At 52.7% G+C, this 17,145-nt stretch overlaps 1 protein-coding gene across 4 annotated transcripts in view; it reads left to right on the top strand.

Moving 5' to 3' along the window:
- Positions 1-12,883, top strand: part of Flnc (filamin C) — a 28,147-nt gene extending 15,264 nt beyond the window's left edge. For 2 of the 4 annotated variants that reach the window (XM_031381359.1, XM_031381360.1), the window contains 27 exons: positions 355-528; positions 627-789; positions 1,035-1,195; positions 1,809-1,976; positions 2,057-2,180; positions 2,622-2,778; positions 2,858-3,047; positions 3,239-3,262; positions 3,378-3,625; positions 4,039-4,137; positions 4,434-4,533; positions 4,843-4,983; positions 5,263-5,391; positions 5,482-5,655; positions 6,247-6,408; positions 6,486-6,689; positions 7,124-7,276; positions 7,365-7,487; positions 7,633-7,875; positions 8,077-8,346; positions 8,441-8,578; positions 8,786-8,901; positions 10,186-10,318; positions 10,417-10,593; positions 10,779-10,997; positions 11,713-11,922; positions 12,048-12,883. In XM_031381359.1, the coding sequence (XP_031237219.1) occupies positions 355-528; positions 627-789; positions 1,035-1,195; positions 1,809-1,976; positions 2,057-2,180; positions 2,622-2,778; positions 2,858-3,047; positions 3,239-3,262; positions 3,378-3,625; positions 4,039-4,137; positions 4,434-4,533; positions 4,843-4,983; positions 5,263-5,391; positions 5,482-5,655; positions 6,247-6,408; positions 6,486-6,689; positions 7,124-7,276; positions 7,365-7,487; positions 7,633-7,875; positions 8,077-8,346; positions 8,441-8,578; positions 8,786-8,901; positions 10,186-10,318; positions 10,417-10,593; positions 10,779-10,997; positions 11,713-11,922; positions 12,048-12,235 (4,388 nt within the window). In that variant the 3' untranslated portion in view covers positions 12,236-12,883. The remainder of the gene's footprint in view (positions 1-354; positions 529-626; positions 790-1,034; positions 1,196-1,808; positions 1,977-2,056; positions 2,181-2,621; positions 2,779-2,857; positions 3,048-3,238; positions 3,263-3,377; positions 3,626-4,038; positions 4,138-4,433; positions 4,534-4,842; positions 4,984-5,262; positions 5,392-5,481; positions 5,656-6,246; positions 6,409-6,485; positions 6,690-7,123; positions 7,277-7,364; positions 7,488-7,632; positions 7,876-8,076; positions 8,347-8,440; positions 8,579-8,785; positions 8,902-10,185; positions 10,319-10,416; positions 10,594-10,778; positions 10,998-11,712; positions 11,923-12,047) is intronic. The other 2 variants (XM_031381361.1, XM_031381363.1) reach the window with 1 other exon arrangement.
- The last annotated feature ends 4,262 nt before the right edge of the window (positions 12,884-17,145 follow it).

Here is a 17,145-nt window from a genome sequence, read left to right on the forward strand (position 1 = left end):
GACATCTCAGACGTAAGAAAGCTGAGGATGTACAAGGGGCCTAGCGGGCAAGCCGTGTCTTAGGGGTTGTCGAGAATCAGGGGATAGTTATGTGAATGTGCTGCTTGCAAGAGAGCCAGTCTCAGCTAGGACTAAGCCAAGCAGAGGCAGGTAAGACACAGTCCTCAGCCCGGCAGAGGCTGATGGGGGCTGAGGACAGCTTTAAACAGTGAAGAGGGCAGAGGAGGAGGAAAGGCCTGAGACTCGCAAGGGCACAGAGAGGTGGCTTGGCTCTTCTTGAAGGAACAGCTATGGAGTAAGGGATGAAGAGGGGTCCTGCAGGAAGGCTAAGTGAGCATGGCTCTCTGGATCTAGGTGTCCTGCGGGAGGTGACTACCGAATTTACCGTGGATGCAAGATCTCTAACAGCTACAGGTGGCAACCACGTGACAGCTCGTGTCCTCAACCCCTCGGGTGCTAAGACAGATACCTATGTGACAGACAACGGGGATGGCACCTATCGGGTGCAGTACACTGCCTATGAAGAGGGTAAGGAATTGGAGGGAGAAGGAATGGCTCACAGAGTGCTCAGGTGGGCAAGGAGCGGGGTTCTGCGCTCCTGGGCTGACTCTGTGACTGGCTTCCAGGTGTGCATTTGGTGGAGGTGCTATATGATGAAGTGGCTGTGCCCAAGAGCCCCTTCCGAGTGGGTGTGACTGAGGGCTGTGACCCCACCCGAGTCCGGGCCTTCGGGCCAGGCCTGGAGGGTGGCTTGGTCAACAAATCCAACCGTTTCACCGTGGAAACCAGGTAACCTTCTCTCTGCCTAACCTTGACCCAAGTTCATGTCCATCTTGATCTCTGCTTGTTTGCCCTTCCCATCTGTCAGAGGAGACTAAGGATCATTCCCCTCCGTGTTCTCAGACAGCCCATTACAGCCCATCCCTCCCAGCACTGGGCCCCAGCAGCCTACCCCCTTTTCTCCTCCCTGTCCCCCAACCCCTTCCATCCCTTCCGTTGGCTCTAGAACAGCTAACAGGAGTGTTCTTTTATAGGGGTGCTGGCACAGGAGGCCTTGGCCTAGCCATCGAGGGCCCCTCAGAAGCTAAGATGTCCTGCAAGGACAACAAAGATGGAAGCTGCACTGTGGAGTATGTCCCCTTCACCCCTGGGGACTACGATGTCAACATCACCTTTGGGGGACAGCCCATTCCAGGTGGGCAAAGAGGGAGGGGTGGGCTCTGGGAAGAAGATGACGGGATGCTGAGGTCATGGGGAAAGGGGATGTGGAGATTTGCAGAGAGCAAGAAGCAGGGCAGGAGATGGATATGGTAACCCCGCAGTTCATTCTCAGAGGCCCTTGCAGCAGACTTTGGTCACACAGACTGAGTAGATTTGCTGTTGGATAGCCCGGCTGCCTGGGCCTGTCACGTCTTCTGTTATTGTAGGAAGTGGTCTGCTAAAACAAGACACTGTTTTCTCTTATTTAATTCTGCATATCCTCTTCCTGTTTCAACTACAATGTCAAAAGACGTAAGCTGTGTTTAAAAATATTCCGTTGTTAACATTTTAAAGATTTAGGAGGGCTTTCTTCCCAGGCTGAATCTAAGAAGGTGAGGTTTGCCCTGCCTCATTCTACAGTCAAATTTGCTTACTCTTATTTTTTATTTCTAAGCAATTGCAAACTGCTTTCTCACATTACCCTGCCTCTACGGGCCTCTCAGCAGGAGGGAGATTGCCTGCTCCACTGTAGATCCTCAGCCCAGGAGGACAGCTTTTGCCAGGCAGTGGGCAGAGACTAACCCCCTCCTCTGTTCTCACCTTCCCAGGAAGCCCATTCCGAGTTCCTGTGAAGGATGTGGTAGACCCTGGGAAGGTGAAGTGCTCAGGGCCAGGGCTAGGAACCGGCGTCAGGGCTCGGGTACCTCAGACCTTCACAGTGGACTGCAGTCAAGCTGGCAGGGCCCCTCTGCAGGTGGCCGTGCTGGGCCCCACAGGTATGGAATGTCTGAGCTGAAAGAGGGAAGTGGGGCGAGGTTCCAGGAGACCCTGTTGACACTTCTCTGCCTTTGTCCAGGTGTGGCTGAGCCTGTGGAGGTGCGTGACAATGGTGATGGTACCCACACTGTCCACTACACACCTGCCACTGATGGGCCCTACACCGTAGCCGTCAAGTATGCTGACCAGGAGGTGCCACGCAGGTGAGGACCAGCTTTGGACAATCCAAGCTGAGCTAGAGCTTCTCCTGGGGCCCCACCTTCAAGGCCAGGACTTGGACAGAGTTCCCCCCCTTATCTGACCAAACCTCCTTCCGGGACTGCCCCATCCTCCCACACTCTAAGGTTCCCTGCCCTGAAGGTAGTAGCACCCCAGTAGCTTCAGGACCGACTAAGCATCAAGGAAAAGAGCCATAGAAAGCGTACAGACTCTTTAAACAATTAATAGTATCTTCCTTCCGGAGAAAACACTCTGTTCAATGAGTCCTTCAGTGACCCTTCTCCAAGACTCAAGACGTCGCCTGGTCCTGGGAAATGGCCCCTCATGCCGCTCTGCAGAGTCCCCCCTTCTGCCCATGTGTGGGAAGGCTCACGATTCTCAAGCCCCAACTCCCTGACAACTATCCATTCCTTCTGTTTTTCAAGCCCTTTCAAGATCAAAGTGCTTCCAGCCCATGATGCCAGCAAAGTGCGGGCCAGTGGCCCTGGCCTCAATGCCTCTGGCATCCCTGCCAGCCTGCCCGTGGAGTTCACCATTGATGCTCGTGATGCTGGGGAGGGGCTTCTCACTGTCCAGATCCTGGTGAGTCTAGGCACAGCCTCCTCCCTGCCCAGCCAGGCTCTGTGGGGATAGGCAGGCCTGACTTCCCCTTCTCCTCTAGGATCCCGAGGGTAAACCCAAGAAGGCCAACATCCGAGACAACGGGGATGGCACATATACTGTGTCCTACCTGCCAGACATGAGTGGTCGGTACACCATCACCATCAAGTACGGCGGCGATGAGATCCCTTACTCCCCCTTCCGCATCCATGCCCTGCCTACAGGGGATGCCAGCAAGTGCCTTGTTACAGGTGAGTACCAATTCTGAACCCCTTCTCACCAGCCAGTTCCCTTAGAGTGCATTCAGTCTCCTAGCCCAGTCCCGGGGCCATGCTGGCAAATAGTCTATCCCCACTGCCCAGCCCAGCCACCCCACCCCCATCCACCCCCACCACTAGCTCATCTTGAACCTTCATGGCCTAACTTTCTTGTCTATTTCCAGTGTCCATTGGAGGCCATGGACTGGGTGAGTGATCTTCTTTTTCTACCTTTGCTAGTGGCTGGAGGCTGTGGGAGTGGCGGGAAAAGAGAGAGCTGGTCATGGCCTCCACAGCCCCTGATCTGGCTTTTTCATGTGGTAGGTGCCTGCCTGGGTCCCAGAATCCAGATTGGAGAGGAGACTGTGATTACAGTGGATGCCAAGGCAGCAGGCAAGGGGAAGGTGACCTGTACGGTGTCCACGCCCGACGGGGCAGAGCTCGATGTGGATGTGGTTGAGAACCATGACGGTACCTTCGACATCTACTACACAGCGCCCGAGCCAGGCAAATACGTCATCACCATCCGCTTTGGGGGTGAACACATCCCCAACAGCCCCTTCCATGTGCTGGTAAGGTCATGGCCAGAGTGGGGCTGGAGAACAGGGTGGGGGGTATGCAGAGTACGCCTCTTAGTAACTGCAAGGGCTCCTAGGAGCTGTCCTCAAGGAATCAGAGAACTTGTCCCCATGTCTGATGAGTGGATCCTGGAGCCAGAGTACTCTAGGTTGAGCCTTTGCAATCCCTGCATTCTCTGAACATGCAGGGAGGCAGTGCACTTCCGCCTTTGACCTGGGAGGTGCCATCCCTCTCTAAAGGAGCTCACTCTGTTCTCTGACCTTTGGGCTACTGTCCCTAGCTCTTGTTTCTACAGAGGTGGCCCTACAGGACAGGGATAGGACACCTGAGATACCCACCCAGGACCTCAGTCAGTTCTGGGACCTAGGTCACCCCCACATTGTGTGCCCTGTGCCTTGCTCCCCAGGCCTGTGACCCGCTGCCTCATGTGGAGGAGCCCGCAGAAGTCCTGCAGCTGCGCCAGCCCTATGCCCCTCTTCGGCCTGGCACCTGCCCCACACACTGGGTACTAGAGCTTCCCACAACAGGCCTCACCATCCTTCTCCCCACTTTCTTCATTCCTCCTTCTGTTGTTCTGCAGGCTTGGGCCATGGTTGGGCCTCTTGGGGAGTAGGCAGGCATTAGGATGGGCAGAGGGAGCCCAAATCTGGGTATGGCGCCCCTTCTTCTGCAGCTGACGCGTCTCTTCTGCCACTCGGGTTTCACTATTAACCTTGTTCTTTCTTTGTTCTCTCTGACTTCATGAGGCAGGCCACACTCCCTGGCCTTCTCACCAACACTCCTTCCTCTCACCCGCTGCAGGCCACAGAGGAGCCCGTGGTGCCCGCGGAGCCTCTGGAATCCATGCTGAGGCCTTTCAACTTGGTCATCCCCTTCACTGTGCAGAAAGGGGAGTTGACAGGTAACGGGTGCCCCACGCATAAGACTCTGCTGAGAATACATCTTGGCCTTTCAGCTAAGATCAAGTGTAGGGATGAGCCCTGGGGCCCAGAGAAGGGAAACAAATTAGGTTGAGACAAAGTTGAGCAGAGCTGGAACTCAGGTTCAAGCCCTCTGTCTCCTAGTTTGGGATTTGTCCTCCTATTCCTGAATAGGCTGCTTTCCAGTGTCTGGCCTCTGGGGAAAGCAGAGCCACTTGAGAACAGGCCCGGGGACAGCAGGGACATGTGGTGGGGGAAACCAGTGTCTCACGTGTGTGTCTGCCTCTCAGGGGAGGTCCGGATGCCTTCTGGTAAAACAGCACGTCCCAACATCACTGACAACAAAGACGGAACCATCACAGTGAGATACGCGCCGACAGAGAAAGGCCTGCACCAGATGGGGATCAAGTACGATGGCAACCATATCCCTGGTGAGTTAGGAGCACGGCGAGACCACAGCAAGAGGAGCTGACCCCGTGTTGGTCCTGCTGCCCTCCTTTAAATACATATGTAAACACCCACCATGCACAGACACCAAGGGAGGTTCTGGGGAAGTGTGTGTCCTGATGGTGATAGGTTTCTAAGAGCCAAGTCCATGTGGCAGAGACACAGGGCTCAATATCCAAAGCTGTTGAAGATGCTGGGGGGCCAACATGGATGCAGGAAGCCCCAGTCCCTATGCTGATCCAGCTCCATCTGTCTCTACCTAGGGAGCCCTCTGCAGTTCTATGTGGACGCCATTAACAGCCGCCATGTCAGTGCCTACGGGCCAGGCCTGAGCCATGGCATGGTCAACAAGCCTGCCACCTTCACAATTGTCACCAAGGATGCTGGGGAAGGTGAGGAGAGCTGTCAATAGAGGGGAAGGGGCTTGCCAGGTTGCATGCACAAGGATAGACCCTCTGATCTCAGCTCTCTTTCCTTTACAGGGGGGCTGTCACTGGCTGTGGAGGGCCCATCCAAGGCGGAGATCACCTGCAAGGACAACAAGGATGGCACCTGTACTGTGTCCTACCTACCCACAGCGCCTGGAGACTACAGCATCATCGTGCGCTTTGACGACAAGCACATCCCAGGGAGCCCCTTCACAGCCAAGATCACAGGTGAGGCAGACATTCAGGCATGGGCAGCCTTCCACATACATGCTCAAGACAGTTCACCCAGGACGTCTGGACAGAGACTGCTGGGCAGGAGGAGAACATCTTGAGATAAATGTAAGAATGCTGTGCTCCACAGCAGGCAAGGAACACCCCACCATCCCATGCTTTAAAAGATGTGATCATCTCTGTCAGCTCGAGGCCAGCCGAGTCTACATAGCAAGCTCTGGGACAGCGAAGCCTACATAGAGAGACCATATCTCAAAATACCAAAAGACAAAACAAACAAAAAAGGAAAAAAAAATACTAATATTTCAGTTTTCAAGTTACTCTTTAAAAGGTACCTTGAGAAAAACTCAGAGACAGATTAACACTGTGATCAGAGCCGTAGAGGGAGAGTATCTGATGTCTTCTTCTGTCACATCATGTGACTCAGGTTTAAATACATAAAGATTCAAGGAGACTTAGCCTCCCCAGGACTGAGAAAGGCACGGTGAACAGGGATGTTAGTAGTTAGGTGAATGCTGACCAGGGGTGCTAGAGCCTGTCTGGAGCCAACAGCCTGATCTGTCCCAACCCTGATCTGACGTCTCCCAGGTGATGACTCAATGAGAACGTCACAGCTTAATGTGGGTACCTCCACCGACGTGTCGCTGAAGATCACGGAGGGTGACCTCAGCCAGCTGACAGCCAGTATCCGTGCTCCTTCAGGCAACGAAGAGCCATGCCTGCTGAAGCGCCTGCCCAACAGGCACATTGGTGAGTGCAGCGACTCCTGGGGGTACCTGGGTGGGGGAGGCCTCAGGGATGCTCTGCTTACTGTCCCCTCTCCACAGGGATCTCCTTTACACCCAAGGAGGTTGGTGAGCATGTGGTGAGCGTACGCAAGAGCGGCAAGCACGTCACCAACAGCCCCTTTAAGATTTTGGTGGGGCCTTCGGAGATCGGAGACGCCAGCAAAGTCCGAGTCTGGGGCAAGGGGCTTTCCGAGGGACAAACCTTCCAAGTGGCGGAGTTCATTGTGGACACTCGCAATGCAGGTACTTCTCAGCCCAGAATCCCCCATCTAGTTAGCACTCCAAAGATTCCTGACCTTCTTTCCTGCCCATACCCTCTGGCCACACCCTCTGGCCACGCACTCCTCACCTAGGTTTCCTGGACTTGTTGGGACTCGGTCTGGAGCCCACTGGGGGAAAACTGAATGTCCCCCAGTCAGTCAGTTCTGTCACAGTGAAGAGAAAGCTCAGCTGCCCTGAGCTTGTTAGTCCCCTGGAATCCGAGAGGTCTGCAATATGGAATTTTCCAGAACGCCTCTTTAGTAGGCCTTGATGACTAACACTGGCTCTCCTCTCTGTATCTTATGATGCTGTTTTTCCTTAGTGGTCACTACACTCACTATTCTAGGCAGAGTCTTCTGTGTGGGGCAGGTATTATGAACTCAGGGGAGACATTTTTCTCACATCCCTTCCCTTAGGCTATGGAGGCCTGGGGCTGAGCATCGAAGGTCCTAGCAAGGTGGACATTAACTGTGAGGATATGGAAGATGGCACCTGCAAAGTCACCTATTGCCCAACTGAACCCGGCACCTACATCATCAATATTAAATTTGCTGACAAACACGTGCCTGGTAAGGCTCTGGGCGGGGACTCAGTGGGGACAAATCTGGGGACTAGGCAGGTGACCTGTGAACCTGATTTTTCCTTTCTCACTTACAGGAAGCCCCTTCACCGTGAAGGTGACGGGCGAGGGACGAATGAAGGAAAGCATCACCCGGCGCAGACAGGCACCCTCCATTGCCACCATTGGTAGCACCTGTGACCTCAACCTCAAGATCCCAGGTAGGCACTGCAAAGGCAGAGAGAAGAGCCAGGGCGGAGCAGGATCGGCCATGGGATGCCCTTGGAGCCTTGGGCCTGCCCTGGGACCTCTGTCCTGCCTGCTTCTCTCCTCACCTCCTGCCACCTGCTTTTGGGCTTTCTATAGGAAACTGGTTTCAGATGGTGTCGGCCCAGGAGCGCCTGACTCGCACCTTCACGCGTAGCAGTCACACGTACACCCGCACAGAGCGGACAGAGATCAGCAAGACTCGGGGTGGGGAGACCAAGCGTGAAGTCCGAGTGGAGGAGTCCACCCAGGTCGGCGGAGACCCTTTCCCTGCTGTTTTTGGCGATTTTCTAGGCCGGGAACGCCTGGGCTCCTTCGGCAGCATCACCCGGCAGCAGGAAGGTGAACAGAGAGAACTAGGAACTGGGGTCCTCCCAGGGAGGCTAGGGCCACTTGTTCTGTGAGACAGAATGGCCTCATCCCTGACCACCTTGGCCTAGATGACCAGGCTAGGTCTGAGAAGAGAAGGGGGTTCACCAAGGAGGGAGGGGCTCATGGAGACTAGATACAGCCTCTTAGCCTGACATGACCCCAACCCTTCAGGTGAGGCCAGCTCTCAGGACATGACAGCCCAGGTGACTAGTCCATCTGGCAAGACAGAAGCTGCAGAGATCGTTGAGGGAGAAGACAGCGCATACAGTGTGCGCTTTGTGCCCCAGGAGATGGGTCCCCACACTGTCACTGTCAAATACCGCGGTCAACACGTGCCCGGAAGCCCTTTTCAGTTCACCGTGGGTCCACTAGGTGAAGGTGGTGCCCACAAGGTGCGAGCTGGAGGCACAGGGCTGGAGCGAGGTGTAGCTGGTGTGCCAGGTAAGGGGCTAAAGCCAAGGGGAGTTTGGGGCCCGGGGCAGCCGATGTGAGGGGCAACGGCACTAAGACGCCACCCCACCCTATTGCCATCCAGCTGAGTTTAGCATCTGGACCCGAGAAGCTGGTGCTGGGGGCCTGTCCATTGCTGTGGAAGGTCCCAGCAAGGCAGAGATTGCATTTGAAGACCGCAAAGATGGTTCTTGTGGCGTCTCCTATGTTGTCCAGGAGCCAGGTAGATGTTCATACTTAGGGTGGGGACGGGGTTTCTACTTGCTGACCAATGGGCTGTGGGACTCCCCCCTCCACCAGTTACTACTCTCTTTGCACCCCAAGTTCCTCCACCCACTCAGAACTGAGCCCTGGAATGAGACTGGGCTGGGGGAAGTCTGCCCCTTCCGCCCTTCTGGAAAGTGTGCTGACTAGCTGCTTCCTTCCTCAGGTGACTATGAAGTCTCCATCAAGTTCAATGATGAGCACATCCCAGACAGCCCCTTCGTGGTGCCTGTGGCCTCCCTCTCAGACGACGCCCGCCGCCTCACGGTCACTAGCCTCCAGGTCTGTGCCAGGGGTGGGACCGGAGAGACAGGCAGGAGTCTAGGAGGGCAGGCCCATACGGCCAGTGACTGAGCTTGGTGGATGAGCTGGCCGCAGTCCCTTCTCCCACTGTATGCAGCATGGGTCAGAGCCCTTGCGGGGGGAGCATGTCTGCTCCATGCCTTGTTTGGCCTTTTTACAAGCATTGTCGCCCTGTCTTCTTAAGAGCTGGCATGTCTTGTCACTGCGTTTGTTCTACTTTCCTCTGAATGTTTGTAACTAAGGACGTCATGAGAATAAGCGCATAAAACCAATACAAAATAAACGGAGGCCAGTTTGCAGAGGACTCCTGAGCAAGCACGTGTAGACTGGGCTACACCTCTCCTACCGCTGCAGCTAGCTGTACTTTTTCCTGGTGTAACATCTAGGAAGGTCCCCTTTCCTTCTGCCATGTGGGAATGTATACCATGCAGGATTTCAGCAAGCTATGCTGGCAAATGGAAACTCTGTTAAAGAGCTGTTATGAAAGGACAGGACCCCCCCCACACACACATTATTTTTTTTTAGATTTTATATATATATGTACATATATATATGTATATGTATACATATGTGTATATATATATATATATATATATATATATATATATATATATATACTGTCGCTCTCTTTAGACACACCAGAAGGGGGCATCAAATCCCATTATAGATGGTTGTGAGCCACCATGTGGTTGCTGGGAACTGAACATTGAACTTAGGACCTCAGGAAGAGCAGTTAGTGCTCTTAAGAGTTGATCCATCTCTCCAGCCCCACCCCTCATTCATTTAGTTGTCCCTCAGTGCAGTCCTGTCAGCCAACAGTGAGCCCCCTACTCTAGCCCAGGCTTCTATCCGTGTACCCCCTTCTTGTGCTCTCTCCAGCGCTCCCCCTTGATCACCCCCTCCTTGGGATGATCTACACTCAGCCTGCCACAGCCAAACTCTTATGGGCCTTCAGCACTGTCAAGCTCTGCTACTAGGCCTGCATGACTCAGCATCTGGCCTCTGCTTCCTCAGCTGAGAGGGGGTATCACTCCACCATCCAGCATGGCTAGGATGGTGCCTACAAGTGGATGTGGAGAGTGGCAGGTCAGCACTTGCCATCTCAGTCCTTCCTTGCAATCTGGACTGGCAGGCAGTGGCCAGGCTGGAGAGGTGGGAGCATTGGGCTGGCCGTACAGTAAAAACACCATTGAGCTGAGAGAGGACTTGGTCTATCTAGCCCCAGCTTCCCAGGACTCTGAGTATGCTCTGTGGTCTTTGCAGGAAACAGGGCTTAAGGTGAACCAGCCAGCATCTTTCGCGGTGCAGCTTAATGGCGCACGTGGTGTGATTGATGCCCGGGTACACACACCCTCAGGAGCTGTGGAGGAGTGCTATGTCTCTGAACTGGACAGTGGTGAGTTGGCCCCGCCCCTGCCATCTCCTGCCAGGTTGGGATCTCTGGCAAAGGGGTGAAGAAACACGGAGGCTCACTCACAACTTTCTGCTTCACAGATAAGCATACCATTCGCTTCATCCCCCATGAGAATGGCGTCCACTCCATTGATGTCAAGTTCAACGGTGCCCACATCCCTGGAAGCCCCTTCAAGATCCGTGTTGGGGAGCAGAGCCAAGCTGGGGACCCGGGCTTGGTGTCAGCTTATGGGCCTGGGCTTGAAGGAGGGACTACAGGTAAGTGTCTGAATTGAGGAGAGCAGGGTTAGATTGGGAGCTCAGACATGCCTTGGTAGGTCAGGCACTTGTTGGTACTGACCTGAAGTGTTGCCCAAGGGATCCAGGGCCCCAAGGAATCCAGGGCCCCACTCTGGACTGTGTTCTTCCTTACCTTCCTTCATCTTGCTCCCTCTGTCTTCCAGGTGTCTCATCAGAGTTCATTGTGAACACCCAGAATGCAGGCTCAGGGGCCTTGTCTGTCACCATTGATGGGCCTTCCAAGGTGCAGCTGGATTGTCGGGAGTGTCCCGAGGGCCATGTAGTCACTTACACTCCCATGGCTCCTGGTAACTACCTCATTGCCATCAAGTATGGCGGCCCTCAGCACATTGTGGGCAGTCCCTTCAAAGCAAAGGTCACAGGTGAGTATCCTGACTGGAGAAGGTTCATGAAGCCCAGCCCAGCCTGGCTGGTTCTGGTGGCCATTCACATTTGATTGTAGTCTGCTTTCAGTAATGGTCTAGTTACCACGATGGAGGTGAGTGTGGCTAGGCAGCGTTCCATTCTGTAGAGCCCTGCATCTTTAAAAATACAAGTCTTGACAGACATGTGTCTTTTACCCCAGCACTGGGGAGGCGGAGGCAGACAGATCTGTGAGTTCGAGGCCAGCCTGCTCCACAGAGTGAGTTTCAGGACAGCCTGGACTACACAGAGAAACCCTGTCTGGAAACCAAAAAAGAAAAAACAAATTCCTTTTATTTATTTATTTTTTCAATGCTGAGGTTTGAACCCAGAGCCTCATTCATGCTAGGGAAGTAATCTACCACTGAGCAATATTCCCATTTTGTTCTGTTTTAAAGTCATACTCTCGCCCTGTGAGTTAACTTGACTCCCCAGAAGAAGCCTGGAAGGGTGAGGGGCAGAGCCAGAAGTGGCTGTGGCCCAGGGGTAAGCAGGGATTGGAGCTGGTCTGATGCTGCCTGTGGAACAGGTGGAATTCTTCAAAGCTATAGCAGAGGACAGGCAGGAGCCTAGGCACACAAGGTTACCCAATGTCCAGCTCAGAGGGCCATCTGTCCTAAAACAGGGCAGAAAGTCCTTCTGACTAGGCCCATGGCCATCTTCTCTACCCTTCAGGTCCCCGGTTGTCTGGAGGCCACAGCCTTCACGAAACATCCACAGTTCTGGTGGAGACAGTGACAAAATCCTCCTCGAGCCGTGGCGCCAGCTATAGTTCCATCCCCAAGTTCTCCTCAGATGCCAGCAAGGTGGTGACAAGGGGCCCTGGCCTGTCCCAGGCCTTTGTGGGTCAGAAGAATTCATTCACTGTGGACTGCAGCAAAGCAGGCATGTTCCATCGGAGAGGCTTGTCTGGGGAGGATGAGGGGAGGGGACAGGAAGCTGTCCAGGGACAGGGGTGTGGGCTGCTTGTGGCCCTGGTGTGAGTCACTCCTCTCTGCCTCTCTCTCCAGGCACCAACATGATGATGGTGGGTGTGCATGGGCCCAAGACCCCCTGCGAAGAGGTATATGTGAAGCACATGGGAAACCGGGTCTACAACGTCACCTACACTGTCAAGGAGAAAGGAGACTACATCCTCATTGTCAAGTGGGGTGACGAAAGTGTCCCTGGAAGCCCCTTCAAGGTCAACGTGCCCTGAATCTCAGAAGTGCCTCCCCCAGACCAGGCCCCCACTTCTGCCTAACTCATACCCACATAGATGTGCCACACCCCTCTGCACACTCACAGAATCAGACACTAACACACCTGCCTTAGGTGTGATATGGGTGGCCCCACCTCCACCCCACTGGGTCACTTGAGGGGTTGGGGGGCCTTTATCTGTCTGGGATCAGTGGCCTGAGGGCAGACTGGGTGAGGCTCAGGGCAGAGACTGTGAGATAAGGGGTTAAACAGGGATTGGGGGGAAGCCCTGGGGATGCCGGTGGGTAAGCACTGAGCTGGGGATCTGTATGTGAGAGAAGTCGCCCTCACAAACTCGGTGCCTGAGGATTCAGCCAGGCCTGTCTGGTGGCCACAACCCTAGAGGGGCTTGGAAAAGAAAAAAAAACAATCAGAAGAAAGCAGACCCAGAACAAGCAGCACATGACGTGGACTGGCCCTGAGTGACGTGCTCTGCCCAAGCCAGGCCTCCTGGGAAACTGATTTCTCTTACTATTTTTTTTTTTTTTTTTTTATGGTTACACAGCTCTGCCCCACTGGGGGTCTTTTTTACACATTGCGGGCCCAGCTCTCTGGGAAACTTTTGCACATGTGGAAAATACCAAATAAAGTGTAGCTGTTGCGAAGGCTTGGCTGTTCTGTGTGTGTGTGTGGGGGGGGGAGCCTGGTATGGGTATGTGTTTGTCTGTTATTGCCTCCTGACTCAGAGTAGAGGACCACACAAAGGTGAGATGACCTGAGGCCAGGCTGAGGGCAAGGGCCTAGGGAAGACAGCAGGCCTGGGAAGTTGGCTGAAAGAGGACCTCATGAAGTAGTAGTCTTCTACTAGCTAGAAAGTTGGTAGAGGGCAAATGGGAGCAGACAATAAGGGTGGCTGGAAAGCCACTTCAATTCAGCCCAGTCTGAAGGCTGTTCTTCATATTAGGTTCTTGGAACTGTGACCACAAGGCCAGGTAGTGGTGATGCACACCTTTAATCCCAGCACTAGGGAGGCAGATCCTTCTGAGTTTGACGCCAACCTTGTCTACATAGTGAGTTCCAGGACAGCCAGAGCTACATAGACAGACCCTTTCTCAACACACACACACACACACACACACACACACACACACACACACACACACACACACTGTGTGTGACTTACCTCTGACTTAGTAATATTCTTTACCAGAAACCAAAGGAGAATCCTGAACCTCATACTAGACCCTCTATCAGACCTGGACCAACTACCCTCTTATTTCAAGTCTTGACCTAGCTCAGGTCTCCTGGACTTCATAGCAACTTCTGAACTAATCTATTGGCTCTAAGCTGCACTTCATGTTCCATGCAGCTAGAAAGGGTCCCATTAATGGCCTCGTGTCCCTCTGGTTTAGAGACAGGCCCCTTGCAGCTCCAGGCCCCTTGAAGGAGATGGTTTTCTTCATGCTCCCCTGAATTCAGATACTTAGCTCCCCACATGTGATTGGCCAGTGTACCCAATCCCCATTTACACTCTCTGCCTCAACACCTTCTGTGGTTTTCTGGGTACCTAGGCTGCAGTTCTGGCCTCTGCTTGGAACACTTTTGCCTTCCCACGCTCCCCTTTCTGGCCAATGGGAAGCTTTCCTGAACCTCTCTGGCCTTTCCTGAGTCATATCCACCAACTTCATCACTTCCCTGGGGCACACTTCTGCCTGCAGTTATCACCCTGACCTGTGGCCAGATATGCATGGCCTCCAAAGTCAGTCTAAGCCCGTTTACCCCAAGATCTCTAATACAAGCATCACATACATGGTATGTGAACAAGTCGAAAAGCAGGGCAAAAGCTCACTTGACTTGATGGGTCCCATAACTGCAGACCCATTCCCAGGCACCCCATAGTGATGCCACCGAGACCCAAGATGATGTGACCCCAGCCCTCAAACTTCATCCAGTGCCTTATCTGCTTCCTTGCGCTCTCTTTAGGTTTCCTCTTTCCCTTCCTGACCTAAGAATGAGCGAGACAGGATAGAAAGACTCATGGGGCACAGGGGAGAAAGAGGGAGCCTCCTTACCCTCAGAGTCTCGATGAAGTCTGAGGGTCAAGGATTCCAGCACAATTAACGTTTTCTGTGAGGAGCACCACCATAGAGACAATACTACTTTGATACAGAGCTATTTCAAACAAACAAACAACAAACAAAAAATGTTAAAATAGTAACGAAGACTAAACTGTTGTTGGCAATAAAAACGTTGTGACATCCTCAGGCCCCCGCCCTGGGATTTAGGATTTTACTTATCAGCTGTGAAGTCTTTCCAGGGCATACGGGGAACCACCCTATGATCTCATTTAAGCTCCTTAGTAACCCTCTGAGATGTGACCACAGAAGTCACCAAAATAACGCTTGCGGCTGTGCTTGAGACACTTCATTCTCTCCGGAGAGGCCCACGTCCATGGTTGAAGGCTCCTAATCCCTTCCCAGACCGCCTCTTGGGTCACCACCTTGCTAAACCTATATAAGTGTCTAATAAATCTGATCCCGGCTTTGTACTGCCCCGCCCCCACCCCAAATCCTTTCCTGGAATGAAATTGTTTTTTGTTTTTTTTTTAAAGTCTCAGTTTTACCTAAGAGAGATCTCAGAAAAGCATCTCTCAGACTGCTGCAGATGACAGTACAGAACTGTGTGTCCTGCCCATGTCACACTGTAGGTGACAGGAAGTTCTTTCCTCCTTCCCTCAAGGCCCCTCTGGAACCTGTCTTTATGGCATCTCTGCTCTTCCCACTGGGCTTGCTCACTTTCCCCTTGTCCCTGCAGGGCATTCCTGAGAGCAGAACTCGTGCTCTTTCAACCCTGTCCTCATCATGCTCCTATTTGACAAATCGTGGTTGAACGAAGGAGAAGAGCTGTATTTGGCACGCTTCAGCTTCTAAAAGCTCACCCAGCCCATTAGAGGTGGATTTGTTCTCTTAAGCACCTGACCACTCATGATCATCGAGGACTTCTGTGCCAGGTGCTGGAGCCAAATGCTCCTACCCAAAACCTTACACCTGCCCTACTCTCTACCTATCCCTCCTGATGGAGCTGGTTTGCCGCCCTTCTCTGTGGCTTGAAGTACTCATAGTTAGTGGACTCAGCTGCTCTCACCCAGCCATGGCGGGGCAGTCGGTACCGAGCAACTGTGGGCCTCATCTCAATCCTTTAAGTGTCTTGTGACCCAGCCTTGAGAACTTAGTGCTAAGTCTACAATGAAACCTTGAAACGGTGAAGCAGAGAGTGAGGAAGACCCAAGTGTACCCCAAATCTCAGGCCAATTAGGCCACATCAGTGATGAAATGCCTGACACCTGAAGGCAGGAAGGGTTTCTTCTGGCTCCCAGTTTGAGGTTACACAGTCTATCATGGTGGAAAGACACAGCAACAAGAAGCTTTCAACTAGGTTGGTGGGAGCTCAAGGCTGCTTATACGAAGCTGGGAGGATCAGGGCACAGAAAATACATTTGGGCAGCTCAGAAAACACTCGGTTCACATTGGACACTTTTAGCCTTTTTACTCAGTCTTGGGCCCCATCCTATGTGATGGGACCAACCACATTCACTGTGTTTGTTGGGAGACCAAAGGTATGTCTCATGAGTCTCCTAGGACCAGTGTTTTTCCATTCAATCAAGTTCACAATCCAAATTGACTTCCAGACATACACACAACCACTAGACTAGACCATGTGGATATGTCAAGCACTCCGCACTCAAGGTTCCCCTCCCCCTATCTCTGACTCTGTCTGTCTGTTGGAAAAACATTGACCCTTTCTCCTCCAAACTTCTCATTTCAGAGTTCATACCCTAAGGAATGTTACTGTTTTGGTTTATTTTGTTTTGTTTTGTTTTTCAAGACAGAATTTCTCTGTGTAGCCCTGGCTGTCCTAGAACTAGTTCTATAGAGCAGCCGGGCCTTGAACTCACAGAGATCCCCTTGCCTCCCAGTACTCCTGAGGTTAAAGATGTGCACCACCACCACCAGCAGGAATGTTATTCTTTTTTTTTTTTTTTTTTTGGCTTTTTCGAGACAGGGTTTCTCCGTGTAGTCCTGGCTGTCCTGGAACTCACTCTGTAGACCAGGCTGGCCTCGAACTCAGAAATCCGCCTGCCTCTGCCTCCCAAGTGCTGGGATTAAAGGTGTGCGCCACCACCGCCCGGCTAGGAATGTTATTCTTATTCCAACAGGTACACTGGCTAGAAGACAGGTCTCTTTGCTTGCTGTTCAAACACACGCAACCTCCGCAACCTCAAAACCAGTTTTGTGTACTCTGGCTCCAAGAATCTCTCACCTCCATCTAGTCCACTTTCCCTATCATCAGACCTGCATTCCAGCCAGCACTTCTATGTGGTTCCCTCTTTCAGCTGTGCCTGTACACACATCGTAGTTCCAGGATAGCTCTAATGTATGAGCCTGGTGATGAGGATCCATTAGTCCTCAGGAAAATGTCTAGATTCTTTAACTACAATTGTTGGCTTGGTGGTTGTTGTTGTTGCTGGTGGTGGTGGGGTGTGTGTGTGCTTCAAGAAAGGGTCTCTCTATATTATATAGCTCTGGCGATACTGGAACTAGCTCTGTAGACCAGGCTGGCTTTAAACTCAGAGATTTGCCTGCCTCTGTCTCATGAGTGCTGGAATTAAAGGAGTGTACCACCATAGTCTGTTTTGGTTTTTTTTTTTTTTTTTTGAGATGGTAATTGTTTGCACTTAGTTATTTAGTGTGCCTCTGTGTGTGTTTATGTGTCCCATAAAACAAATGGAGAGAGATCAGAGGGCAACTCACAGAACTTGCTTCTCTCTTTCCACCACGTAGGTTCTAGAGATTTCACTCAGGTCATCAGCTGTGTGGCAAGTGCCATTACTCACTGGGCCATGATGCTAGCTCCAGGATCATGTCAATC

Source organism: Mastomys coucha, unplaced genomic scaffold, assembly GCF_008632895.1.
Source record: "Mastomys coucha isolate ucsf_1 unplaced genomic scaffold, UCSF_Mcou_1 pScaffold20, whole genome shotgun sequence".
Taxonomy (NCBI): domain Eukaryota; kingdom Metazoa; phylum Chordata; class Mammalia; order Rodentia; family Muridae; genus Mastomys; species Mastomys coucha.